Here is a 27,826-nt window from a genome sequence, read left to right on the forward strand (position 1 = left end):
CACTGTCACTGTCTCTGTGGGGAGCTGTGAAGTATGCAGCAGTGGTAGCTACCAAGTGGGACAAAGCTGATTTCCACTGAAAGCCAATGACCATATTTCCATTCATTTTGATATACTGGATGACATGGAAGTGTTTAGGAATCTATTGCATCAAAAACATGAAAAAAAAATAATCTCATTATTGGTCCCAGCTTAAATCCACATGAACACTCATAGAATGAAACCATCAACACAAATTTATCCCATGATGGTGGAGAGAGCACCAGGCTTGTTCCATCAGGAACGCTACATACCCTTACATCAATGCTGAACAGAGTGTTTCCTAGTTTAAACATGCTAGAGTAATACACAGAGAACTTACATCATGTACTGTCTTTGTTTACAGTTTAATGCTAGCTACAGATGTTTACCAGGCTTTGTATCAGCAACAGTAACTGGTTTCAGGTAAGTAAACAATTTCATTTTTGTCCTGGGAGACACAAATCTTTCTGTCTGGTCTCCAGGAGACCCCGGTCAGCAAAGACTACGTTCACTCTGGCTAGAGCCCACACCCAGTATGTACATATTGAGTAACAGTATAATAGCTGTACAGGAAAGCCCAGCTATTAGCATGGAAATAGGACTGTGGGTAAAATTCACTGTTGTGCAGAAGTCCAAGGAACATAATAATTCTCTATCTGGTTCCCCTTTGGGAACCACCCAAAAGGGGAAAAGAATGTGAGTAAACCTAACATCGTTTCCTAGCTCATCGGGAAGATTAATTAGTACATTGACTCTGGATATAACATTGGATCTCAACAAAAGAAAAAGACACATCACTTAAGTCCACATATATTTAAATGCAGCTGTATTTTAGGTTTTCTAAGGGAAGTTAACTAGAAATAGACAGCAGATGGAGATGTCACATAAAGGTGTCCTTACTTTGGGAAGAGCTGTAGCACAACCTTCTTGTATGCCAGAGCAAGTCTTGAGTCACAACAGGAGCTTTCACAGGTGAGCCCTGTGAAGCCTTCCTAGCCATGCAAGGTGGGTCACCACAACACAGAAAACCACTGATACACAAGGATATTAAATTCTGGTGCTTCTCTTATTCTTGTATCTGTTTAGGCCTGGAAGCATTTTGGTGAACTACGAAGTAAAAGCAGGAGCAGCAAGCTTTGATCAGATAGCAAATTCAAACAAAATTGTACCACAGTTTCTAGATACGAGGTACCACCTAGACGAAGCTACCTTCACAACAGAAATAATTAGTAAGTTTAAAGCACTCTCAATACTTTTCCTTCATCCCTTAGTATTTCTAGCCTGAACCATGTAGCTGCCTTATACTGTTGATTATTTGGTACGGGACCTTCAAAACCCATTTATTTCTCTGGCTTTTCATTTCATCCTGTGCCACCAAAGGTTAGGACTTACATGAGACGACCATGCGTGCAGTACCTCCCACAGAAAACAAAATCCTTCCAAGCTACTCCACTGAACCCTGGTGCAGTGTCTCCATGGGAGCAAGATCGAATACCCTGATGTTCACCTCCAGAACTGAGATAGCTCTTAGCATATCAGGCTGCCAGCACTTCCCACTTCTTGAAACAAAAACCTCTTGCAGTTTACATGAGAACAGGTTCCCCCTGGCTTCCTTGGCACATTTTCCGTGCTGCTGTGGGATAATGTGCTACAATGCAGTTGCCTGATCAAGTGCCCCAGAGAAGCTGTACTCTCCGTGCGCTGAGCACTGGACTGTCTTTCTCAGAGGATTACTTTGACCTGGTTGCTTCTCCTCCATTTTATCTACTTAGAAGGTAATGGTGGGGATAATATTTCTGGCTCTCTGCAGAAAACCTTCTGGGATCTTTGGCTGACAAAGAATATGTTGAGGGAAAATTGCATAGCTTGAATCAGAGGTAGTCCCCTGCAACTGATAGTGGGTGCGTATTAGTTGTGATGCACCTAGGCTTCCCAGGAGATGAAAGACACCATACAGGCGTGAGCTGAATGACAATAATGCAGAATGTTGCTCTTTGTCTTCCCAGATCAGACAATCTTCACTGTGACCCCTGCAGACTTTTTTGAAGGAGATACAGTAAGACTAATTTGTGAGGCAAATTCAGCATCTTGGAACGTGACCTGGTATCACTTTGATCAGATCATCTCAACCAGCTCCCGGTATTCAACGGAGAGAAAAGTTTCAAGAAACTCGAAGTCAATTCTTAAAATTAGCAATATTACAAGGAAGGATTCTGGTATGATTTTCTATCATTAAAACAGCAGGAGTAAATCTCTAGTGTGGCTAAGTCAATAAAAAGCAAAGAGGAATGCTGTGACTGCATTTTTCTAGAGTAAATGTGAAAAATACGCTGTCCCTCATAATTTTCCGGTGGGATTTTTTTTTCTTTAATGAACTATGTACTGACAGGCATTGCCAGTAAGATGTGAACTGACTGAAATGACTACACAGCCCTGGGTATTCTCAGTGCCAGGCTTCACTGCCACATGACAGGAGACTGGTGACTGCATGGCTGTGAAGCCTTCCCACACTTTTGGTGTGGTAACTCGAGGTTGTGGTTGAATTCATCCTTGATGGCCCTTGCCCTCTTTGCAAACGTAACCTGATTAATCAGAGGTTGGAGCTACAGTTTTTCATGTGTTCATGTTTAGGGCTTTTTGAAAATCAGAAACAGGTAAATCAGTGGCATTTTTGCTGGGAGGAGTTATCAGGGTAATTATCATGTATTATCAGAGCTTTGACTCAAGCTCCTCCTCAGTTCTTCTCTTTGGATCATGAATTTTACATTCAACTTCAAAAAGAGTAGCCTGTGACCAGGTATTTGGGCACACATATGTGAGGTAGGAGTTGTGTGTCCAAACTTCTTTGGGCTAAGGATGCCCTGAACCTTATGGCAGTGGTGTCCCCACTCCCATATAAGTGGTTTACTCACTTGGGTATCCCCATGGGGAAGGGGAACCCACATACCTAAAGTATGAAGGAAGTTTGGAGCTCTGATTGCCGCTTTCTTAAAGGAAGCCTGGCTGCATCCAAGGGCCAAGTGCCTGAGAAAGTGGCTGATTACTACTCTGCTGTCTCTGCCAACACCTTCTGAGCAGCATCTGTGCCTACAGAGTGCCAGCCTTTGGGGAGCCCACCCTGGGTACCTGTCTATCACCATTTTGCACAGCCAGTCTACATTCTTACTACGACACATTGCTGTCAGATGGACTATAGGCAATATGCAGATCCCCAAAACACCAACTCAGCCAAACTTTAAACATTTCAGTCCCAGAGACCTAGTCTCTGCTCAAGTACCCATCAACAGTGAAGCTGCCTAACCTGTATACATTTGGCAACAGGAGTCTGCAGAAAGCATACTGCAGGTGACCTCAGGGTACATTTTGATCAGCAAGTAGCAGAGCTGCTGTACAGCAAGGAGATGTGAAAACTAGGTGTGGAAATAGCTCCCAGCTCCTGACTCCAAATGCAGAGGTAAAAACAGCAAAGTATGTTCTCAATGCTAAGATATTGCCTATGCTTTACAGGTTCCTATAGGTGCACTTTCAGAAACAGCGATCCATTTTACACGCTAATATACAAGGCCACAAAAACAATAGCAGTCTCTCCGCTAAATGTCACTTCAAACTTTAACGACATCACTGTTGTATGCAACAGTCCTGAAATGCAGACGAACAGTCCTCTGCTGTCCTGTTGTATTGACAGACACTTACCATCACTTACTGGTGACTGGAAAGTAAATGGAGCAATCAACATTACAGGTAAGATTAACAAAAGATTCTTTCACTTGTGCAGGTGCCAGTGGGATTCTGGGTGTCTCCATGCACTGTGCAGACACTGATGCTTAAAACTGTGCCATCCTGGATGGAAACAGCCACCTGGACCAGCATCACACCGACTTTTTCCAGAAAGTTTATTTCTGCATTGTCTGGTTTTGAGAGTAGGGATGAGTGCATCAGTCTCTCCTACTACCTCTAGAATAACCCTTGGGGTATGAAAGGCTTCTGTGTACCACATACCGAGACTTGGCAACCAAGGGACATAGGTGCTACACTTTAAAACAGCTGCAGCACAGCTAAATAGTGAGCGCACAGTTTCCCTCTGCTCCTGTAGCTGTGATACATCACATGCCGGTTGAGTCAGTGGCGTCCCATGAGGCTTTACTTATGAGTATAAAGAGTTAGTAAAGCACCAAATAGACATGTTACAAGGAGTAACAAAATAACATCAACAGAAAGGCTCACAAATGTCTAAGGACCATAGTCATAAACAGCCTGTTTCCCTCAATATTTTATAGGTACGGATTAACCATTTGTTTATAACATTTATAACCATTTTTTATAAATGAAATTTAGCAGAAAGCAGGACAGCAGGATGAGAGAAAACCTTCAGAGCTCCTGTGCACAGCCATTTCCACAGAGAACAGGTACTGTGTACAGCAGTGCTTGCAGAGAGAGGGGTGATCCTGGCCTCCTGTAATGAGCTGTTTTGCCCTTCACTCCCTGTGGCCAGGCTGTTCCCCAGGAGCTCTGCTCTCATGCCAGATGCACCTTCAGCTGCAGCACGGGACAGCTTTCATGGGGTCTAGAGCTAAACCAGTTAAAGTTGAGTGTCTGTCAAGTACCTCCAAATTTTTATTTCAAAATACGATATTAAAATCTGCAGTACTTACTCCTGGTTTACTTATCTTACTCATCCTAAATACTGCAGATAATGAGGTTAGGCTGAACCAGAATAATCTTCATTTTGGCTTATCCTGAGGTATCCAAGCAATGTTGTTGCTCTCGGAGTGGTTTTGGTGGTAGGTGCCCAGCACTGTGCTGAAAGTCATCTTCAGACCTTTGGAAAACCACTGTGGGTGTTGCCAGAGCAAAAGGTGTGAATGAACTTCAGCCATGATGAGTTAAAAGTGCCATGTTGTCACAGGTTACATACAAACCCACAAGGTTTTCCTTAGCTAGAGTGTTTGCTTGTGATTTCCAGAGCCCAGGTATTTTTGGACATCCATAGCCCTTCAAGAAATGTTTATTTCTTTCCAGGAGTCTCCAGTTTCAGTGGCAACTGCACTGAATACAAGCTCAATATCAATGAATCGCTATGCCCACCCGAGCAGTCAGGTACGGTGATGACATACACGTGTGAGCTGCACACTGGACACGGTGCCTGGCATAGTCAAAACATCAGAGTGACGTACCTCCGGGCAGGTAAGGGTCAGGTGGCATGTAACAGACCATCAGCAATTTTAGCACGTAGGTGGCCTCTGTGGCACATGCCATTCGCAAGCGAATGGTTATAACGAGCGACTCTCCATAATGTGACATTTACCTTGTGTTGTCTCAGCCCATGTAACGATATCTTCAAGCATCTCATCAGTTTCTGAGGGATATAAATTCAATCTGACGTGTGAAAGTGATGTGACCAATTATGAAAGTATCAGTTGGAAAATCTGGTCTGGAAGCAAGATGAAAACAGTAGACTGTGATACATGCATCAAAAATACAAAATTCCCAGCAACATCTGTGCTCGAAGTGAAGAACGCCACACAGGACTGGAGCGGTGAGTGAACGTGTTTTGCATTGGCTACAAAGGCAATGAAATCTCTGCACCAAATCATTTACAGCATCCCTAGCCCTGCAAATCACTGTGAAGCCTGGTCACAGTAAATAAAAAAGAGAGTTAACATTATAACTGCTGGAGGACATCAAGACATGACGCTGCCAACAGCACTGTACTTGTTCAGTATGAGGACTCCTGACCATGCAAAAGCTGAGGAGCACTTCTGTTGACTGAGGCATGTTTTTTCTGTCACTTCTTTCAGGCACCTACATCTGCACATTCTCCCAGAAGTACTTGGAGAGTTCTGCCAATGTGACAATCAAGGTTATTCCCTTGCCTTGGAAGCAGAACATCCTGATAGACCCCATTGAAGCATCTATACAGTGCAAAGTGCAACAAGATCTCCAGTGCTGCATAAGTGCTAACACCATGGAAGATTATTACACTGTTACATTCGTGGTTCAACAAAAGGAATTTCAAGTTGGTAAGAAACAATGAACTTGCAGAATCATTAGCTGCACTACGTGTCGCAACCCAGTCCCTGGTTTGTGTTTTTTTTTCCAGTTAGGTCTGTGTAAACAATTCATACTTACTGCTATTATGACAGCACAGAAAGACTCCTGGGGGGGGGAAGAAAAAAAGGAAATTAACTTTTTTAAACATGGTTGCCATTCTTGGGAAGCATGGCTGAGATTAATAGAAGAGCAAGTGAAGTCACTGCTGTAGTGATAAATACATAACAGCTAAATTCAATGTTTGCTTTGCCTTGCCAGGCAGTGAGAAGCGAACATCTTCACCGTTGTTCAGATTAAAAATTGCTGAAGTCCATTTATTTGCTTTTAAATTCCACTCTGCGACTTTTTTGAACTGAGTAGCAAGGAAACATTACTTAAGAAGATCTACTAGTTCATGAAACATGTAGAATAAGAGATTAAGAATGCAGTTAAAAAAAAAAACCTATTCTATTTTCTTCAAGGATACAGGTGACATATCTTTAACAGCACAAAAGCCTAAACTTGTATGTCTTCAAATTCAAGGCAATTCTGCAGCTTCCCTGATGTGTTTTTATATACTGGAAGTTTTCAAGTGACTTACAAAACAGTTAACTTGAAAAAAAAAAAAAAAAAAAAAAAGCAAAGAAGATCCACCTAAACTAACTTAGAAAACCTGTAGGAATGCAAAACCAACAGGCTGAAGTGTAAAGCAGGTGGAGACTGAGGGGTCCTTCAGTTGCTAAGAAAAATGCCAAGGTCTTTTTGGAAGAGATTGCAGTCAGGGACCCTCCGGTACTGGCATACTGAAAAGCAATGGCAGTGCTGTGCAAATCCTGAGTTCAAAAGAACTATATAAGAAGGGAAAAAAAATCATCCTAGCCTAAAGGAAACACCTATGGTAGAAGCAGAAGCAGGAAGAGTATTCTCCAAACTGGTTTCTAAAGTTAATTTTTGTTCCTACACAGGAAGAGAAGATTTGGGCAGTTTTTGCTCATATACTAGTAATTGAAAAGTTAATGATCATGCAGCAGCTGCCAGAAGATTCATTAAGGGGTAGGGGTGTGTGTGGGGAGGGATAAGACATGGGGATCAGCATACAGAAGTGAAGTTTTTCTGCAATGGAAGTTGGGGTTTTTTTCCTCTAGGACTCACAGAAATGAAAATTTTGCAGAAGCTTTCTACTGTCTGCTAGCTAATCTGTCCTAATCCTTCCACACAGGGAAAAAGAGAAAAGGAAATTTGTTTTGCTACATGTACAGTTACACAGAAACAGAATGCAACAAGGAGAAAGAGCTCACAGTGTATTGCAAGTTTACTAACAGCATTAAACAGACAGTCAACAGTGAAAATATAAGACTGCAGCTGATACCTGGTAAGAAAAAAGTTACTATTTAAGGCTGTTAAATAGGAAATCCCACTATCTTTGTTAAATCAGATGCCACAAATTTATCATTGGTGACACCTAACAGGAGCACGTTTTGTTGGCAAGAATTTTTGTCTCCTTCTTCATGGGAAACTTTGAAATACAGAGGAAAATATCTATTTTGCTGTAATTAAAAAAAAAAACAAATACACAAGATGTTTTGTCTTCACTGGATTTAACAGTGGCCCCAGTATGTTCCCTAGCAGTTATAGTTCAGTCATCTCCTGCCCCTAATTCCTTCTGGTGCAGCCTGCACCACCGAGCTTCATCTCCTGTGTTGAAATGCAGTCGTGCAGCTCCCAGCGTGCACCAACAATTTAGCAAAGAAAACAGGTTGTGGTGCCTCAGGAAGAAGTAGTCTAGCTCAGGAGATCAGCCTGTTGGAGAACATATCCACTTCAAACACAAGAATGGTGACCTCCATGAGGTGTTGCAGAGACCTGGGCAAGCCCAGCTACACGTCAGTGCTGCAGGTAGTAATTAGAATTAGATTTCAGCATTGCTACATCCAGTTTTGATGTTTAGTTCTGACCAGAGTTTGTATCTTCCTGCTTCTTATTCTAAATTGGAAAGAAATAAGCCCCATAATGCAGACATTTTGGTTTTTCCATAGTAGTGACACCTGTCAAATCAGTGTATCTGGCCAGATTTCACCATTTTAGGCAACAAATATGCAGATGCTTTATTTACTTTAATCAATAGATACTTACTGATATGGCTAACCCAATCAAAGCCAGTTAGCAAGACCCACTGTTCATCAAAAGGTGTTGAGGCCTCACTAGCCAGGTCTTAATGAATTTCCTATTGGTGCTCCAGCAGCACTGAGTCCCTTAGCATAGTCAACTTTGTGTGAATTACTGTTCACATAGTGGTCAATATAATCCGGCTTCACCGCTGTCTCACCCTGTAATCTAATAGACAATTCTTAAAACTTTGGGTATTGGTTTGTTGATTTGATTCGGTACTCAAAACCAAGGGGCTTTATTAAATGTCCTTTATAATTTCATGCTTCCAAAAAATTGGGAATGCAAGACATATACACCCTGAAAGGTCAGAATTAATGAAGAGAGCAAGCTAAAATCCTAGCTGATTTAAAGACCTCTGAACTTCAGGAAATCACAGGTTTGAGAGGGGCAAATTATCTCCCTGCTTCTTAGTTTTCTGCCTCTGTGTCTTTTTCTCAATACAGACAAGGAAGTTTCCTGCTCAGACAGTTTGGGCATTGGAAAAGAAGGGGCCACATTAAAAAAGCCATGCCGTGACGTAGATAATCCGGATATTTTTACCCGAGGCAATCAAGTTTACAAGTGCATCAACAAAGTCTGGAAGTTTGAAAGGAATAACTGCCTGTCTGAAGCAATAAACAACCTGCTAACTAGTGCTGAGGTAATATTTCTGACTTTTCTAGAGGCTAGGGCAGGGGGGCAGGTAGGAGAGAGCAAACATTTTTGCTGGGTGGTTCTTTGCTTAATATAATCTAAAATGTATGCAGCATTAAAAATCAAATATTTAATTAAAACTATCTTTTAAAAGAAGTGAAGAATGTTTGACTATATCTATGCTAGTAAGTGAAAGAGGCGAGGTCCCCTCCTCTGGCCCAGAGGGTATGTGGCACTGCATGGCCAATATCCATACGCATGAACGTGCTCTCCCAGAAAAGGTGACCTTATTTACAGCATCCAGCAGGAGAACTGGCTGGCCTGGAGTGTTCCCTGATCCATGCCTAGGCATTGCCTCGGTGAACACCAGTTGGCACAAGCCCAGAGTATGCTGCAGAGCACCTAACAACGATGCCGCAGGGACAGCTGCGGGCCACTGCCCAGCCTTAGACCTATTTAGGATGCCCCCTCAGTCACTACCCCTCACAGACAGGTGCTGAGCCTCGGTTTTCAGCTTAGGTATCCTGTCATAGTGCTCTTCACTTCTACAAACCGTCCAGAACCACCCTTCTCTCAGTGAGGTTAGTTGAGAACAATTATCTTTCTTTCAGCAAATACTTACTATGTTTGTTTTAGTAAATTAGGCACAGCAAGGTCACAGGCAGAGGGACAGCTACTCAATTTTGTATTTCTTTAACTTCCTAGATTGTTCCCTTATATGTTTGGGCCCAGGCCAACTATTTTCTCCCCCAAAATTTCCAGGAACAGTCTGCAAGTTAGCACGGATGAGAGACCACTCTCAACAGGCAGTTAGGATACCCTGTCGTGGAGGATCAGAGGGCTGAACGCTTCCGGCATGTCTAGAATGACCCTGACTCTGTTTTCTTTACTGGCGTGGGGTAGCTATGATGATGGAGGATCAAACTCCAGGCAAATTGCACACATGATGTACTGTTATCTTCTGTTGCAGGCCTTGATCAACAGTCCTGAGGCAAAAGAAAACCTACCTAACTACCTTGCAGAACTTAATAAAATTACAAGAGAGCAGCAAAACAAAACAAAAAGTTCTCCTGCAGACCTAGGTGCAATCATTACCATCCTGGATATAGTCTCCTCCATCCCAGCAGATGCAGAGATGCTCACTATTCTCGTAAGGTTTTATTTTAAGTCTTACCTACACTTATCAAGGCCCTTTTGTCATAGGGGATGACATTCTCCCTGAAGAAGCTTCACAGTTAGTTAGGGTCAGCAACAGGAAAGTGTTAAGGGAATGAGATTAAATGACAGCAAAAATGAAATTACAGGAAAGATAGAGTTTATGAAAAATCAAAATGATGAAGGTGAGCAGCTTGTGCAGGAAAGAGAAGCTGCTGTCTGCTTAGCAACTAGAAATGTTCTAGGGACCCATAAATGTCTCTAGCATTCTAAGAAGGAGGAAAGGACAAGGAACAGTAGATGAAAAACTGGACATGAGCTAGCAAAGTGCGCTTCCAGCTCAGAAAGCAAATCATCTCCTGGGCTGCATAACAAGAAGCGAGGCCAGCAGGTCAAGGGAGGTGATTCTTCCCTTCTGCTCTGCTCTTGTGTGACACCACCTGCAGCACTGCGTCCAGCTCTGGGGTCCCCAGTACAAGAAAGCCATGAACCTGCTTGAGCATGTCCCAGGGAGGACCACAGGAACGGTCAGAGGGCTGGAACACCTCTCCTATGAGGAAAGGCTGACACGGTTGGTGTTGTCCAGTCTGGAGAAGAGAAAGCTCCAGGGAGACCTTGTTGTGGCTCTTCAGTACTTACAGGGGCTTATAGAAAGGCAGAGAAAGACTTTTTACCAGGATGTGTAGTGACATGACTAGAGGTAATGGTTTAAAAGTGAAAGCAGATAGGTTTAGGTTAGATATTAGGTTTAGATTAGATATTAGGAAGAAATTCTTCACTGTGAGGGTGGTGAGACACTGGCACAGGTTGCCCAGAGAACTTATGGATGCCCCATCCCTGGAAGTGTTCAAGGCCAGTTTGGAAGTCCATGCCTATAGCAAGGGCATTGGACCAGATGATCTTTAAATATCAAAACCATTCTGTGATTCTATGAGCAGAAGCAGGAATAGAAAAAAGGGTCAAAATAGGAATAAGATCAAGGGGATCAAGCAAGGAAAATCAATTGGATGTTACAACAAATGAATAACAAAACACATTTTAGAAATACTTGGAAACCTTGATTGTGAGGTACAGAGGAAAAGCACTGGTCTTCTGAGCAGAAAAGTGCAAAACATGTGAAATATCAAAGATAGTACAAAGGCTGGAAAAGAAGAGGAAGAAGGCTGGAAACCAAAACAAGAAAAGGCTAAGTAATATGTAAAAAAAAAATCCACACAGCTCCACTGTTGGAAACCTTAACTTGAAAATAGAGAATGCAGAGGGTTAACAACTGAATGTTTCATATAGATTGAGCAAAATAAGAAAATTCTGGGCTTTTTCAAAAGTCAGTTCTAGGACCACAGGAAAATCGCCATCAGAAACAACAACGATTTGTAGGGGATTTCAGTAACAGCATTATTCTGTTCTTGCTGTTTCAGAATTTTCTCTCCACAGTGGACTTTGTTGTTGCTGATTCTGCAACTGAAGCTTGGGAAGACCTGAATAAAGACAGCGTACTCAACAGTTCTTTGTTACTGCAGTCAGTAGAAAATTTTTCCGTGCGCCTCCAACCAGTTAATAACACCATTCCTTCTGTCTCTGCAAATACCCTTCAGCTACAAGGTATAGTTGTCACAGAAAATACCAACACAGCTTATAATAAGAACTTCAGCAGTACAGAAAACCTCACAGTTAATGTGCTCATTAGTGAAACTGAAATTCGGGCTCTAACACACAATTCAACCATTGTCAGTGTGATGTACTCAAAGCTTGGACATATTTTGCCCCAGAATGGGTCCGAGTATGTGAATGGTTTACTGATAACAACAATTATGAGCAGCAATGGAAGCCAGAAGTTTGACATTAATATGACCTTTGCAAAGAAAAACACATCTCTAAAGATGCCCCAGTGTGTCTTTTGGAACTTCACACTCAACGAACGTAAGGGGGGCTGGGATACTCGTGGCTGCACAACCACAGAGCGAGGAGATTATGTCATTTGCTCCTGCAATCACTTGACATCCTTCTCCATTCTGATGTCACCTGATAAATACTCCCAGGCAATCTTTGAAGATTATATTACCTACGTTGGCCTGGCCATTTCAATCTTGAGTTTGGTGGCCTGCATTATAATTGAATCCTTAGTCTGGAAATATGTGACAAACAACACAACCTCCTACATGCGCCACGTCTGTATACTCAACATAGCTACATCGCTCCTGATTGCTGACATTTGGTTTGTTGTCACTGCCTCCATCAATGACCAAAACCAACAGATGAGCGGAGGTATCTGTTTTGTGGCCACCTTCTTCATCCATTTATTCTACCTGTGTGTCTTCTTCTGGATGCTCAGCCTGGGCCTCATTCTTTTCTACAGACTGGTCTTCATCTTACACAACACAAGTAAGACCGCCCAGAAAGCAGTGGCATTCTGTCTGGGCTATGGGTGCCCCTTTCTCATTGCAGTCATCACCCTTGTTGTCACATTGCCAAGGAACAATTACATAAGAAAGGGTGTCTGCTGGCTCAACTGGAAGGAGAGCAAAGCTCTCTTGGCCTTCGTCATACCTGCTCTGATCATTGTGGCCACAAATTTGTTCATCACTGCAGTTGTTATAATAAAAATCCTAAGACCAACTATCGGGGATAGGTCAAACAGGCAGGAGAGGAACTCTTTGTTTCAAATTGGCAAAAGTGTGGCCATCTTGACACCGCTGTTAGGCCTCACCTGGGGATTTGGCCTTGCCACCGTCATCAAAAACAGCCATCGAGCTTTCCACATCCTCTTTGCTCTGCTCAATGCTTTGCAGGTGAGTTACACATATGTATGGGTTTGTTTCCTCTGTGACTGTTTAACAAGTAGTGATGTTCCTGCAGGGCTGTTCTTGGAGGGGAATAAAAACCACTTGGGAAAGCTCAGACTTGCCTTTAGACATCCTTATTCCCAACGAGCTCTTTGGGAAACCATTCCAGGAATTCAGCAGTATTTCATATTCTCAGCTCCCTTAACAGATATGTCTTATATATAAAGCTGACATGAAAATAACTTCCAAATTTTCCAGTAGCTTTGGGAAGAGATTCATTCCTGAAGATCAGGAAAATAGCCCTGTTATGTTCAGGTGGCCAAGCTTCAGCACGTCTGGTCTGATTTCCAGTGCATCTGGAGGCATCATACTATGCTCTTGTGGGTTCAAGTAACGAGGGAGTATAAACAACATGGAAGTCACCAAGAACAGCTGAGTAGTAGTAATAATAAAGAGAGGAACTGACCAAAATACATATTATTGGGAGTTTTCAGTCAGTATGATTTTTACAACCACATATTTAGGTGGCCAGTAGGATCCCGATACAACAGGATTTCTTAAGGACACAATAGTCATGTCTACACTGTGTTTTAAGGATAGCATCAGAATTGTGTGCTTCAGACCAAACACAACTGCCTTTCGTACTGTGAACCTGCTAGCTTATCTGGGGAGCGTAGGCAGGGCGTATCTTCCATGCACAAAAGTCCCTTCTTCCAAATGTTTAGCGCTAGCAAATTATCTGTGTCACTTCTGTAGACCAGATATGCACACAGTTTGAATAAGCCAGGCTAAAAGAACTCATACTACATTGGCACTCCGTTATGTGAAATGCAGTTAGGAAAATGCCCTCTATCAAAAAGTTCAGAGTTTAAATAGTCAATATGGACTATGTTTGAGAGTTATGAGGTACTGCAATTAAAAGTCATCAAACTGCATGTAATTATCTGTCTCCTAGGGATTATTCATTTTGGTGTTTGGGACCCTCTGGGACAAGAAGGTAAGGATTCAAACTTTCTTGTATTATGTGAAAATACTGTTTGAATTTGAACATAATTACTGCATTTACTGAATGATTTTTAATTTTTTTTAACAAATAGATCCAAGAAGCCCTGCTGAAGAGGAATTCAATGTCCAAATGGAGTTCACAGCAAACAAAGGTTAGAACTTGACCTAAGAATGTATTTTAGTTACTGCTGAATAGTCTAACATTCTCAAAGTGGCTTTTAAGTCAAATGCACTGTATATTCTGAATTATTTATTAGAACTAGTCAGAGAAATTGAAGACACTAACAACATAGATATGAATATCTCCCCTTTTCTGAAGTTCATTATTTCACCTATAACTGGTAAAAACTGAGGAGACTAGTGGACATTTGCTCTGAATTTGACAAGAAATAACCCACAAAATGTAACTGAAGCATTATGTTAGAAAACAGAAAATTTCAGTGGCCCTTATTTATGCACAACCTAAGAGAAATGCAAAGAGAACTTACTGGGGAAGAAGCCCCTCAGTTATGAGCAGGAAAAGATGGAGATATTGCAGCTTGGTTGAGACAACTTGCATGAGACAAGGCGACAGGTTAGCCTTCAATTTATCCTGAGGACAGAAAAGTATGAATCTTCTGTTAAAATCATGTCTATGTGTTGCAAAGACTCAGATTTTAATGAGAAAAAGACAGAACATAAATAAATATGTTTCTGGAACCAAGTGGCCTGGACACACTCCTAAAAGAGGAGAGACTTGGGTCCCATATCCAGCAAATTCCTGCATTTAACACAAAACATTTAGTGCCTAAAAAAATAAAGAAATAATGTTGCAAACAGGGACTAGATCCTTAAGAAAAATCCTGGAACTCTTCTCTTCCATCCACAGAGTTCCTCTGACCCAATAACTCTTGCACTCCTCCCTGCATTGAAGCACAGCTTGCATGGGCATCTGGAGATGCCTCTGCTGAGGATAGGCATTGGCTTTAAAGGGGGAAACCAGTCCCACTACCGTCTTTAAAAGAAAAATTAAAGATTGTAAAGTGCCTGAGGAAAATGGCTGCGGAGGAATACAATTAGCACAGAAACACAGGCAGTGTTGTGGCTGAACAGAGAGGTCACAGAATCATCAAACAGTTAAGGCTGGAAAGAACACGTTTAGATCTAGTCCAAACGCACTCCTCAAAGCAAGGTAAATTAACTTAGGACATTTTCCCCATCAGGTTTTCACTATCTCTAAAGCTGGAAAATCTGCTAACTCTTTGAACAAAACGCTGTGGTGTTTTGCCACCGCCAGCATAACCAAAACCAAAAACAAACAAAGAAACCAAACTAAACCAACCAACCAAACAAAAAGCTTTTTCTTATGATTAAATTTAATTTCTTCCATTCCAATTTGTGCTCCACAGATTAAGACTCTGGAAAAAAAAGCTCAGTGGCTGTTTGAAAGAGGTGAACCATGGCTCAGCTGCTATAAGCTACCGGGTAGCCATGGAGCTAGATGTTCTGTGCCAGCCACATATCCACTCCCTTCACTCCCTCTATTCTTCAGCAGCTCCTAGTTCCTCCCTCCACGTGTCCTTCACCTCCACAGACCTCATGGCACCATAGACCTTTCATCCACAATACCTAAAGGGAGGCAGAGCTATTTAAGCCACAGGAAAATGCTGACATGGGGACAACTGAGCTTAATTATGCTCAAAAAAAGATACAGGCCAGTTGGAAGGACGCAGAGCAGAACAAGTCCCAAAGAGGTAGGAGGACTGCTCTGCTAGATGACATAGGACTCTTCAGCCTAGACAGCCGATGGGGAATGTAAAAGTGATGTGTGCTGCTACAAGGTCATGGAGCAAGTGTGCCATCCCGTTTGATCAGGAAGGAGCAGACCTCACCCTGATGAGTGGCAGATCCAAAACAAGCAAAGGAGATGTAGACCTCCTTGCTCCTGGATGTTATGGATGTTGGACGCTCTCCCAGGTTCTCTTAGAGTTTACTTCATGTTGCGGAAGCTGAACAGGCCGTGAAGGGCTGTTAAACACCAGGGTCTTGCCTTTGCCTCCAGGAGTCCCTGTACGTCTGACCGCCACAAGTGGAAAGGACATTCTGCGGGGGTGCTGCTACAAGCTTACCTCGCTTTTGTAAAACTCTTCCCTAGGGCCTCTGCCGTGGCCCACACTGAGTAAGAAGCAGCTGGGCTGGAGGATCCTGGGATCCAACCAAGTGCGGATCTGCTTATGGCATGAAGCAACCAGCACTCGTTGGAGAGGCTGGGGGAACGGTGTCTCAAGCAGAGGAGCAAACCTCAGAACTACGTGCTCTTCCACTGAGGCTTGAGAAAGCCCTAAAGCAGAATGCAGGAGGCCAAGCACACAGCGGGCTCAGCGCCTCAGTGACCCAGGACATGTGTTACAGCCCTAGGAGAGGGCCAGGAGCTGAGGGTACGGGCTGACATTCACTTCACAAGGAACTGTGGTGGCCGAAGACAAGTTGTGGCTGCAGAGTAGGTCGTTGTCCTCTTCCCGCTGATGCCACAGGGGTGCTCACCTCTGCTTCTGCACAAGGGGGACCACGTTCCCAGGCACAGAATACAGAAAGTTTTCAGCCAGCAGGGATCAAATACCTGTGTCTGGGATGGCTGCATGAGGTTGGATAAGTCTGTGTATTTCAAGACAGAAGCGCTTGTTTCAGCTTGCAACTCTGCATTTATAACCCCTTACCAAAGAAGCCATACCAGGATGGGTAAGGGATTGAAGGCATCAGAATCTAACCACCTGCACTTGGAATGGAAAAATATAGATTGTGAGAAATGTTAGCATCATTCTGATATGTCAATAGATCTTAATTTTATATTGGTGTCCAAACAGGGTTTATTCAGAAGAACCTGTACAGGTATTGCTAAAGAACTGGGAAGCAGACTTAAAAACCAGCATGCTTAAGACCGATGGGCACATAACATCAAAGGAATTAAGGAGTCCATTGGGGCTGAACTGTCAGCTCAGAGGAGCAGCACTGGCTCAAATCACTCCAACTTCCACAAACATCACAGAATTGCTGAAGTTGGAAAATACCTCCAGAGATCACCTAGTACCAGCCCCCACAACTCAGAGCATGGTCAGCTAGAACTCAGAGGCATGTTCGGTTGGGTTTTGAGTAGATCCAAGGATGGAGACTCCACAGTGTGTCTGTGCAGGCTTTTCCTGCATTTGACCACCCTCACAGTGAAAAAGTTTCTTAAGCAGGATTTCCTGTATTTCTGTTTGTTCCCAGCACCTCTTGTCCTTTCACTGGGCACAAACAACAAAAGCCTGGCTCTGTTCTCACTCCCACTGCCTCTTGTCCTTTTACTGGGCACCAAGGAGCAAAGCCTGGCTCTGTCTTTACTCCTTTCCAGTCCCATGGCCCCCAGCATGTCCTGCCATGTGGGATTGTTCCTCCTCTGGGACAGGAGGACTTGGCATTTCCCTTTGCCAAACTTCGTAAGATCCCTCTCATCCCACTTCTCCAGCCTGTTGAGGTCCCTCTGTATGACAGCAGGCTCATCTGATCTATCAGCCACTCCTTGCAGTTTTGTAGTATCTGCAGACTTGCTGAGGGTGCGTTTTTCCCATCATCTACAACATTAATGAAGATGTTAAACCAGCACTGGACCCAGCAGTGACCTCTCTGCATGTCCCCTCCAGCAACTCGCCGACAGCCGGGAGGCAGCAGCTTGCAATTAGCCAGGCAGAGCAGTGCTGTAAGTTTTAAGTGCCCCAATCATCTGTCACATTCAGATCTTGTGTCAGAAGGAGACAGGAAAGATGTGGTTTCTGCTTCATGCTTCTTCATTTAGGATCCCTGGAGTTGTTCACCTGGATTTTTTAAACTGGTACTCCAAGCATTCCAGTGTTTTCAGCAGGAGGATTACACCTGGGAACCCAGGTCTGGGAACACTTCCTAATAAATTTTTAAAACACCTTGCCTTCCTGCTGGCTTGAAAATTATATCTGTTCGATGTGGTGCTATTCTGACTTTGTGAAAAACTTCTTTTCCCCAGGAAGCTGGGAGGAAGGCAGGAATAACCGATACAGCTATCATACAATGGACACATCCAGCAGAATAAAGTGGAGAGAACAAGTTGTGAAGTCTTGGATCCCAATTCGGAATTGCTTTTCAGACAAAATCTCCTGTGCCAGACACTTCCAACTCTAGTTGACACTGTGGAAGCTACCCCAGGCAGTGGGAATTGGCATATTTCCTTGGCAGTTCTGCTGATAAGGACTAAATAAAGTAACATCAAAGTCTTTGAGCAAACTTTTTAGATGTGATTATTTTACCTTCTTCCACTACCACCTTATGGTGTAGGTGACAATGCAAAAAACTGCCTCATTTCCCCAGCCATAGTACAACTTAATGAACGGAGAGGGACTGAACAGAAAAAGATGTGGTCTCCATACCACTTCTAAAAGCATCTTTTGGAGGAATCTCATTAAATTCTCAAACCGCTCCAGAAGAGAAAAAGAAACTTCATTTCAGCAGCAGCCTGGACTGCAGAGCTGTGTTCTGATGCCCTCTAGTGTGTCAAGTCAAATTTGCTTTTGATTATCTCAGGCTACCGGCCTTCAAGGACCATCCCCAAACATAGAAATCTAAGCTTTTCTGGCTACCTAAATACTACCTCATACTCCCTCAGATAAGGGACCAGAACTCTGTGATGCCTAATGCAACAGACTCCAGAGCCTAAGCCATCTTTCCTGGCCAACCGTTAGAGACGGGCTATTTCTGTCCTGTAGCTTCTTTTAAAGTTAATCTTCCTTCATCACCATCATAAACATGCAAATGGGTCAACTTGATGCCTCACCAACATCTAACTTGTCCCTCTCTGGATTGCCTTCTTGTACCACTGAACACCATTTTATTGTAACCTTTTTTTCCCCGCTCCATGTGGCTACAAAGACAGTTCTAGGCTTTTGACAAAAAGCGATTTTCTTTCTTACAGTCATCATCCCTGATCCTGGTGACACCGATGCTTGCTATGAGCTATCCGCTTTCAAGAACCTTTAACAACTTATGTGGGAAAACAGGTATGTGACAATAGACATCTCCTACCAAAGCAAACAAGGTTTTGCTTGTGTTCTCACTCTCAGGGTCTGTCTGTCTATTGATCTATTTGTCTATCCATCCATCCATCGATGGTATTTAATCTTCTAATACAAAGGAACTGTAATAAGTCATTGGTATTGCTACTGTAATTGCTCATAATTGTAGCATAACGCTAGCAGCATAATCGTCTAACACTAAAACGAAAGTATTGGATGGTGGCGTGTTTCACCAGTTATAAAACCCACTAATTGAGCTTTGTTTTGAGTTTAATGATATTATGACATAGCGCTCCTCAGTTCATTTACTGTTCATGAACTCTTCACCACCTTGGAGCTGTATCTCTTCAAAGGTTCTCTGGCTGTTATTTTATGGACATCACCATTTCAGTTATGACTTTATTTTGCAAGAAGCATTACTGAAGTATGAATATTTTCATTCCTAAATGTCTAATCTTTGCATCCAACCATTGCTTAGAGAAGACAGTAAAATTTGGTCAAAGTGGGATATGAAGGAGTTTAATGTAGGCAAGCAACTGCTTTTGCTTCTTAAGAGTCTGTTTATTAGTCAGGCAATGGAACAAGAAGCAGGTTTCTGGATCTGCTATGGTAAGTTTACATGAGTACACTAGCCAGGTACAGAAGCCTCCCACCAGAAGAACGAGACTTGCCCACAACGGCCTCCCATGCTGCTGCCACCTGAAACTCCCATATTATCAGCATTCACTTCCACACTCTGCTCTTGGGCTCTGTGCACCTGGGTCTCAGCTTAGAGCCTCGTGGTCATGAGAGGGAGGGAGCTGGGATTCCTCTCAGGATTGTGTGTTCTAGATGTGTCCCCACGCTCAAGGAGGAGCACTAAATCCCTCCATTTGTGTGAGTAAACTACTACCCTATAGCACGATCATCAGTTCAAGCTGACATCTTGTCACCAAACACATTGACCTTTGTAGCTGCTGGTATTGCTCTAGTTCAGCTAGTGTCAAAGCCACCTGGATCATCGAGACAGGTCTAACTGTCCTTACTTTGCAGTGCCAACATGCCCTAAGCTATCTGTCTTTATGTCTAACCACTATACTTTGTTTTGCAGGAAAATACAGAGTATCTTCTTCAGAGCCATCCACCTCTTCCTCTGAAAACACTTCCAAGGCGTATTCTTTGCTTAACTGAGGCACTGTAAATGCTAAATCACATAACTCTGAAAGGACCTCTGCCTTTTCCAAGACACGCACAAGAAGTATCTGTGAGTCATCAAGAAGCAGACTGCTTTGTTTTGACCAAACTGTGCCTTGGTGCATTCTTCTGGAATAATCATTTCTGGTCAATGTGTAAGGCAGGGAAGCTTTGAGAATTTTACAGGGGCTGCCAATCCCAGAAGGGATGACAAGGATTTGAAGGCCTTCAAGTGCCAGAAAAGACATTGGGAATGAAGAATTCTCAGCCTTGAAGTGGGTGCTTAGCACTATGCAGTACTGAGCCATGAATTACAGTGCTATACACAGCTCTCGTCCAGTGGTTGTAGCATTTCCCCTATTAACTCTCTGAAAGATTCCAAAGGCCTGTGTAGATACACAAGTACCTCATAGCTTCTCTCCTGCCCTCCTATTAGAGTCTGGAAAGGCCGTAGGGTATAGTGCTCTCCACTTTCTATTTAGGACTTTTGGGAACCAAAGATTCACAACTAAGAAGCTCCATTTCAGATCTTCACTTTTGACTTAGATAAAATGAAGACCGTGATGATTCCTGCGTGGTCTTCTCTCGGACAGAATGTACTGAAAGGTCCACGTGGCACTTTTTTGAAGAAAAGGAAACTTTATATCCTTAACTATAATTGTCCTTCCCTTGATATGTAATGTGGTAAGACACAGAAGGTTGTCTGCTACAGAGGGGACTGCATTTATTTAATGTATAGTAGTGTTAAGTATGCAAGGAACTCTTGTGCAAAGTCTGTGTGTTTGGGTCTCCTCTCAGAGGAGAATCACACTCGAAGGGCTCAGTGAGTCAATTCTGCAGTGAATATAAACCACCACGTGCCAGGCAGGATGAAAGGTTTTATATAAATTATTTCTCTAATACTACATTTGTGGAATCCGTTTTTTCCACACCTGTACACCTTCAAAGGCAGGACTCCTGCCTTAAGCAGAGGGCTATGAGAGAGCCTGCAAAGTCTTTATAGCGCACAGGAATGTTACAAAACTTCATGTAAAATATGATAGATGGAATCACAAAGGTTTAGATTAGAAGCCAATATCAAACACTGCTGTCAGGTGGTACAGCCCCATTTGGTTGTTGGGGAATCAGGCCTCTGTGTTTACCAGTGGTGAACCTGTTTCTGGAACTTTGGGATGAACCAGGGTGGGAAACTGTCACCTACAGTTACAGACATGTGTGATCATTTGGTATGGGCAGGTGATGGTGACTGAAGACAATATACAAGCATCAGTCAAATGTATTACTTATCGCAAAAGCAACTTCTTTGTAATTGAAGATACAATACTAGAACACAGTTAGAGGTTAAGATATATTTGAAAACCCACAATCAATTTGAACTGCATTGCCAATGGAAGTTTGAAAATCAGACCTTTGCACACTATTCTGACCAGAATTTGCCTTTGGACAGCCATTTGGTCTAACTCACTCTGGAAATAGCTTGTGCAATATTGACTTGCTGCAGAAACATCCACTCCCACTGAGATAGAACAGGCTTTACATAAACTGTAAAGTACGAGTCCCTGTAGACAGCACAGCCCTACCACACCTTACCTTCGCAGGCATGTCATCCCTGAGGTTTCACCACACCTCCCAGTTCAGCTAAACCCAGGTCTCAGCTGATGTGAATGAGAAGTATGAGAAGTCAGGATGTGATGCCCAGCTGTTGGGCACTGAACAGCCAGCTTTGGGTGGATTTTCAAAGGCAAGGTCCTTGCCAGTGTTACAAAAGCCATGACAATTCATGAGAGAGAAGCAGCTAAGAAATCAACCGGGTCAGTCTTAAAAACTTGGGGACAAAGCTTCACCTGTATTTATATATGGATCAAGATAGAAGGGGAGAGAAGAAAAAGTGAGAGTGCTCAGTGGAGGAAGGGGAAAAACACGGCAGCAACCACACCATATGCCTCCCACCCAATCTCAGCAGCAAGAACCAGGTCTTTTGCACAGGCAAGGCAGCCAGTGGGCTCGCTGACTTCTTGCTCCCTTCAGGAGTCTGGCAATTTGGACAACTGGCTCTTTTTGATTAGCTGGCCCAATCTTTCCCTTTGTCCTGATCAAAACCCACATCCCTCCGTTCACCCAGCTCCCTGAAGTCAGGGCTGTCACAGGGCTTGTTTCCTGACGTCATGACACTCACGTACCTCTCCCTGCTTAACTGCAAGGCACTAAGTTGAAGCACGTTGCAACACAAACCTACCAAGTCCAACTAATTGCTGGAAAGGGTGGGATCTCTCCCTTACCTTTTCTAGCAGTGGGTGGCAAAGAAGGTGCCTTGGCACCTTCCTCTGATTTATTCCACCACAGGAAAAATAGCAAAGGAAGGGATTGTGACGTACAGGACTCTGAAGCACAGACCTGCCTTCTCCCACACTCACTGCTTAGAGATGTTGGATTGTAAAAAGTTGCTGAACAACTCTTACAGGTGCTTCGAGCCCAGATTTCACTCTTTACTCTTTAAAGACTTTTGGAACCTCCAATAAGAACAGCGCAAAGAGCCCAGGACCATCTTATCCACGTTACAGTGATCAGTGAACATTCATGTGCTCCAGAACCGGGGTTTACACGTGTGAGGTTCTGTTACCTTTTCTTTGGACCCTGAAGCCAGCTATGCTGTGATCTCTGATGTTTTCACAGCTCAGCACTCTGGCCAGCCTGTTTACTTCTTGCCCTGTCCCAGGAAACATGTTCAAGAAACAGCTGCACTTTAGAAAGGTCAAGTTAGGCAAAAGTAAATAGTTGTGGCCCCCTCACCCGCCCCACAAGTGTATGTCAGGTATGTCCAGCTGCATGTCACCCTGTGGTACGTGTGACCTCAAGTGGATTTGTTAATCCCATGAGCAGAAGAAACAAGATTAATTTCTTACCGGCTTGTGTCCTGTACCCTCCAACCCTCTTCTGTTTCCAGTCAGCAGGGTTTCCATGGTCTTTCTTACACACCCAGTCTTCACATATCTCTGCCTCCAACATCAGCTCCCTAAGCCTCTCCCCCGTACACACAGTACTTTCTCCTGATGTAGCCTCTCTCTCACCCACCTTGATGCCATCAGCTGGTAGGGAGCTGGATGTGCTGCAAGGAGAACAGAGCCACAGAGGTGATGAAGGTCTGGCTGGGGCTTGCCAGGGGCTGGGATTGTCATGTTCTGCCCATCCCTCCTTTGGTGGCAGCTCTAACAAGCTCTTCCAACCATCAAACTTGTGGGCTCACAATGAGACTTCTCTGAGGCTTTTGGTCCTCAAAAGCTACCAGGATCCAACACCACTGAGCAGACATGGGGCTGGCCAGGAGTCACACACTGACCACGCCATTTTCTTAGTACTTTCCTCTTAGAAAGCCAGTGCAAGGCATATGATGCGATCTATGCAAAATCTAGGATAATTTCTTCTAACTCACACTCAAGTTCTTTTTAGTGTTTTCCTTGGGGTAAGTAGTGCTAATCATCCCACAGCCACTTCTTGGATCACTCCTCCCTTTTTCTGCTCTCATTGCAGAATAACAAACAGTGCATGTCTCAGCACATCAGATTTTTTTGGGGGGTTTCATTGAGCTGGGAGGACCTTGCACCCACACCAAGAGCCCCCACTCCCCTACCACCTTCCTCAGGCACCGTCCCCTGCCCGCAGGCTGAGTGCCTGTCAGCAGCGTTCTGAGCTTTACCTTGGCTTTCTAACAGGGAACTGCCCCAGCATCGTGTGGTCTGGGCATCTCTGCCCACCTGTCAGCCCCTTGAAAAGAGGGTGTGGGTTGCACAGGTGCCATGGCATCATCCTCTGTGCTGCAGGCTGGCACCAGCAGCTGGCTCCCTTCCTGGGGGACAGTCCCCCTACCACAGCTGGTAAATAAAGCAGCACCTGAGCCAAATGAGAGCTTACAGGATTGCTTCCACTTGCTGCCTGGCAGGAGCAATCACTCAAAGTGATGCTTCCAGAAGTTGCCCACAGTCCAAGCATTGCTGCAAGTGTCATCCAAGTCACTTAGCCTATGTTATTTCCAAGGCCAGGTGAGCCAGGGTGGCAAAGGGGGAGCCTGTCCACAGCCCTCCCTGCAGCAGTCATGGCCAGCCAGCCCTGCGGAGAGAGCCCCTGCATAGCAGTGGCTCTGTAGTGTTGCAGCGCTCTCCAAATTATCAAGCTGCAACAAGGTCTTTTTACCATCTCATACCAACATACTCTTCATACAGTTCCTCTGCTGCCTTCTGCTTGTCCCTCCTCACCCAGGGCATGTGCTCTCTCTTCTCTTGCTCTCTCTTCTTCCTCGGCTGCTCTCCCTTCACTGGCTCTCAACCACTCAACAGAACCAGCCACAGCTGCACCTTATCCACATCAGCCAACCCCCCACCCCTGAAGCCAGCCCACAGCTGTATGTTATCAATGCTAATTAACCCAGCTTCATTCCTCTACACTGCAGCAGCCAGCCATGAGGTGTCTTGTTAGCAAAAATGTCCAGTTTCAGTCCCAGCCTTGGATGAGGGAACAACCACCCCAGAGCCAGCCCGCTGTGATGCTCTGAAGGGTTAGAAAGAGGCTCCATTTCTTACACCAGCAGAAGATCTGGTGGTGGAGTTGGGGGGCAGAGATATGTGGGGTTGTCTGCAAGCACCTAAGTCATTTAGATGGAGTCTGAAATGCCCCAGCAATCACTGTGGAAGTCTTTTCTACCCTTTTACTCCATGGAGCCAGGGCTGCAGATCCTGTTCTGTCCTGGCTGAATAAATGTAGGAGACAGGTTCACACCCCTGAATGATGGTCTTGCTGGTTAGCAAACCCACAAGAGAGGACAGGCACCTTGCTTGAGGATAACTCCTGTGACAGCTCTTCCTAAGGGACACACTCGCTTCTCTGCTTAGGCAGTCTGAGCTGTGCCTTTCACATCTCTTCCCTGTAGCCAAGAGACACAAGCAATGCTGACAACACCTGGGGGCTTCAAAGCATCTTCTGTAGGTTACATGGGTATTTTGCAGAAGCTAAGAGGATGTGGTGTCTGCCTTCCTTAATGATCCAGGACTCCGGTCTTCATTACCTTGGACCACTGTTTCTTCCATTTCCATGCTGGGAGGTAACATAGGTGGGTAAAGCAAGCAAGGCAGCAGAGCTCCAAACCCATGGCAGGGCTGCAGGTCTGTAACCCAGCTCCACCACCCGTACAGGCTGGGGGCACAGGATGATGTTTGGCACTGAGAATGGTGGGCAGAGGTTAGAGAGAAAGGGATTTGTCATCCCACAGCAGAATTCCCACTTCTCATGCCAGCAGTGCAAGTTAAGCAAAAGACAACTGGAAACACAGTTCTTTACTTTTCAGAAAATGAGTGTCCTGGTGCAAGTTTGAACAGGAAACAAAAAGTTACGTGTGCTCCAGCTACCATTTGTATTTGCACACAAAGCACATTTTTTCCTTCATACAACACAAGTATAAAAAAACCTGATCTAGTTTCCAAAAAACACTTCTCTAGAGAAATTAATGATGGTAAGTCAGGCTTATCATAGTCCTTCTCCTGAAGGGTCAGAGTTAGGGGGCCTTCCTGGAACTGACCTGGTATACAGAGGTACACATCAAACCAGATCTCAGGCTTGAGTTAACTACAGTTAGTCAAAATTTCTGGGCACCCTCAGTACAGGCCTATTTAAGGAACCTAAATATAGATTTTCAGAGCCTTAGAAACTTGTGCTTTCAATATTCTGCTCCAATGTCTGTGGCAAAGCTGCCTTTATTAGACACAATGCTTAAGAGCCAAGAGAGGCTGTCAGCTACATCCTACAGTGACCGAACACAAAGTACATGGGTTAATTATAATGCAGGCACACTGGAGAGAGGAACCATCTAACACTACAGTGCTTAGCAGCCAACTTTTCCTAAGCTTGTAGGACTTTTCATGGGCTGAGTGCAGCATTTGCACTCGGGAAACAATTTACCCCATGATGTGATTGCTCTTACTTGAATTCCAGGAGCTCTAGAAAATCGCACGTCACCTGTAGCCATGGGACCTTTCATCCATTCCCATGTGGCTTTCCTGAATCGACTCAGAAGCTGAAGAAGCCAATGACATGAACTGCAACCCTATATCAAAGACGGGTCGGTTAACTCAGCCTGGAAGCCAACACAGGAAAGACCATGCCGCTTCTGAGGCTGTCCTAGTTTTTGTGAGATGATTTTCCCCATCATCAGTGAAACAAGCGGTTGGCTCAGCAACAACTGTAGTTGATTTAGGTGCTCTATTCAGAGCCTTGTCCAGCACTGATCGGCATCATGCCTTGCCCATAATAGCCTCGCTCTTTTGCTAGTGAGTAACCAAGTGTCCATTTGCAAGCATCAGAGACTGCCCAACATGGATTTTGCTAGTACAGAGAAATCCTGGATCCTGGAGACGCAGGCTCCTAGGAAATGAAGAAGCAAGCAGAGACACTGAACTGCAAAGATCCTGGAAACTGTCTACGAAATTAAGTTGACAATGTTTAGGAGATATTTGGAGTGCTTGTTGCAAGTAATAGAGCATCCCAGTGTACCTAGTACAAAGCCCAGTGGATAGTAAACCAAAGCACTTTGATTGGGAACCAAGGCAAGGAGGTGAGCAGACTCTGAATATGTTTATTTGGGCTTCTCCTTTTCAGCATGTGTTGGGAAGTTTGACACTAAAAATTTTCAGGTCCCAAGGAAAATGAACTGTGTGTACAGTTTCCCAGGAAAGAGGCAGATACTGGAATGTCTGAAGAGAGTGACTGCAGCTATGCTTGTGGGATTTTTTCTGCACTGATGAGATGCTCTGAACACTGTTACTCTCAAGATGAGGAGCCAGTGGGGCTAGGGTCTAGCCAAGGGAGAACTGGGATGCATTCCCCCTCCAGTGCAAAGGCTGAAAGTTGCACCATCCAAAGGGAACAGAGCCAGTCCCTGTTGTCTTTCCCAACCATCACATTTTGCTGCCAGCGAACTCTGAAGATGGATGAGAGCAGGGCAAAACCAGATTCCTGATGGGGGGAGAAGAAATCCCTGGACCCAGCCACCAGCAGCACTGACAAGCCCAGAGAAGACTCCAGACCCAGCAGGGTGTGAAGGAGCAGATTTGTAGTGTCCCTTTCCTTTAGGGACACCAAAATTATATGCAGGATAGCATTTAACTGGGGCTTTACTGGATCCTCTCTGTCTTTGTTTTTTCTGTCTCACACATTAATTAACAAGCTGCACCCCATAATTTTATTCATCTTTATGGATCGCTTGTCTTTCATTCCATAACCCTGCATACTTTATGAGCATGTCAGCTTGGGTGGTAGACCCCCATGACCCAAGGGGGAGTCCCCTAATCCTGCTGGCAGAAGGTAATCAGATCTGCAACCACCTCTCGCCTGTGGTGAGGTGCAGCCAGATGCTCAGACATGTTGCAGGCCAAGCTGATATGTTTGTTTTGATTTTATTCCAGATGCAGAGAATAAGAGAGGCAGAGTACTAACTTGCTGATAATGCCTTAATTAAATGGACGGTTTGTCCCTACTCACAGGACGGGTGTGAGCACCAGGATGAATCCAAGTGTGAAAACAAGTGGAAACCAGCTCCCTGCGTGCAACCTGCTGCTAGGACAGTGCATTTTCCCTTGGCCACCATCCCTTGTGACAGGTATCTGATAAATACAAAGGTAGCTTCACCCTCTGTGATTATTTACCATTTGCATTCTGAACTCCTTCAGTTCTGATATGCAGACAAGAAGAAACTGCTTTTGGAGGAAACCTGGCTAACAAAGTTTCAAGTGTGGTATATGACTGTTTACATTGTAA

The 27,826-nt window shown here is 44.1% G+C and overlaps 1 protein-coding gene across 2 annotated transcripts in view; it reads left to right on the forward strand.

The window, feature by feature from the left end:
- Nucleotides 1-20,928, forward strand: part of ADGRF5 (adhesion G protein-coupled receptor F5) — a 30,146-nt gene extending 9,218 nt beyond the window's left edge. Inside the window, exons 7-21 of one of the 2 annotated variants that reach the window (XM_040598802.1) lie at nt 386-444; nt 1,108-1,250; nt 2,028-2,237; nt 3,529-3,762; nt 5,041-5,205; nt 5,342-5,557; nt 5,820-6,041; nt 7,271-7,423; nt 8,664-8,860; nt 9,824-10,003; nt 11,427-12,797; nt 13,747-13,788; nt 13,889-13,948; nt 18,754-18,838; nt 19,944-20,928. In XM_040598802.1, coding sequence (XP_040454736.1) covers nt 386-444; nt 1,108-1,250; nt 2,028-2,237; nt 3,529-3,762; nt 5,041-5,205; nt 5,342-5,557; nt 5,820-6,041; nt 7,271-7,423; nt 8,664-8,860; nt 9,824-10,003; nt 11,427-12,797; nt 13,747-13,788; nt 13,889-13,948; nt 18,754-18,838; nt 19,944-20,023 — 3,417 coding nt within the window. In that variant the 3' untranslated portion in view covers nt 20,024-20,928. The remainder of the gene's footprint in view (nt 1-385; nt 445-1,107; nt 1,251-2,027; nt 2,238-3,528; nt 3,763-5,040; nt 5,206-5,341; nt 5,558-5,819; nt 6,042-7,270; nt 7,424-8,663; nt 8,861-9,823; nt 10,004-11,426; nt 12,798-13,746; nt 13,789-13,888; nt 13,949-18,753; nt 18,839-19,943) is intronic. The other variant, XM_040598803.1, reaches the window with a different exon arrangement.
- The last annotated feature ends 6,898 nt before the right edge of the window (nt 20,929-27,826 follow it).

This window comes from Falco naumanni, chromosome 6, assembly GCF_017639655.2.
Source record: "Falco naumanni isolate bFalNau1 chromosome 6, bFalNau1.pat, whole genome shotgun sequence".
In the NCBI taxonomy this organism is placed as follows: Eukaryota; Metazoa; Chordata; class Aves; order Falconiformes; family Falconidae; genus Falco; species Falco naumanni.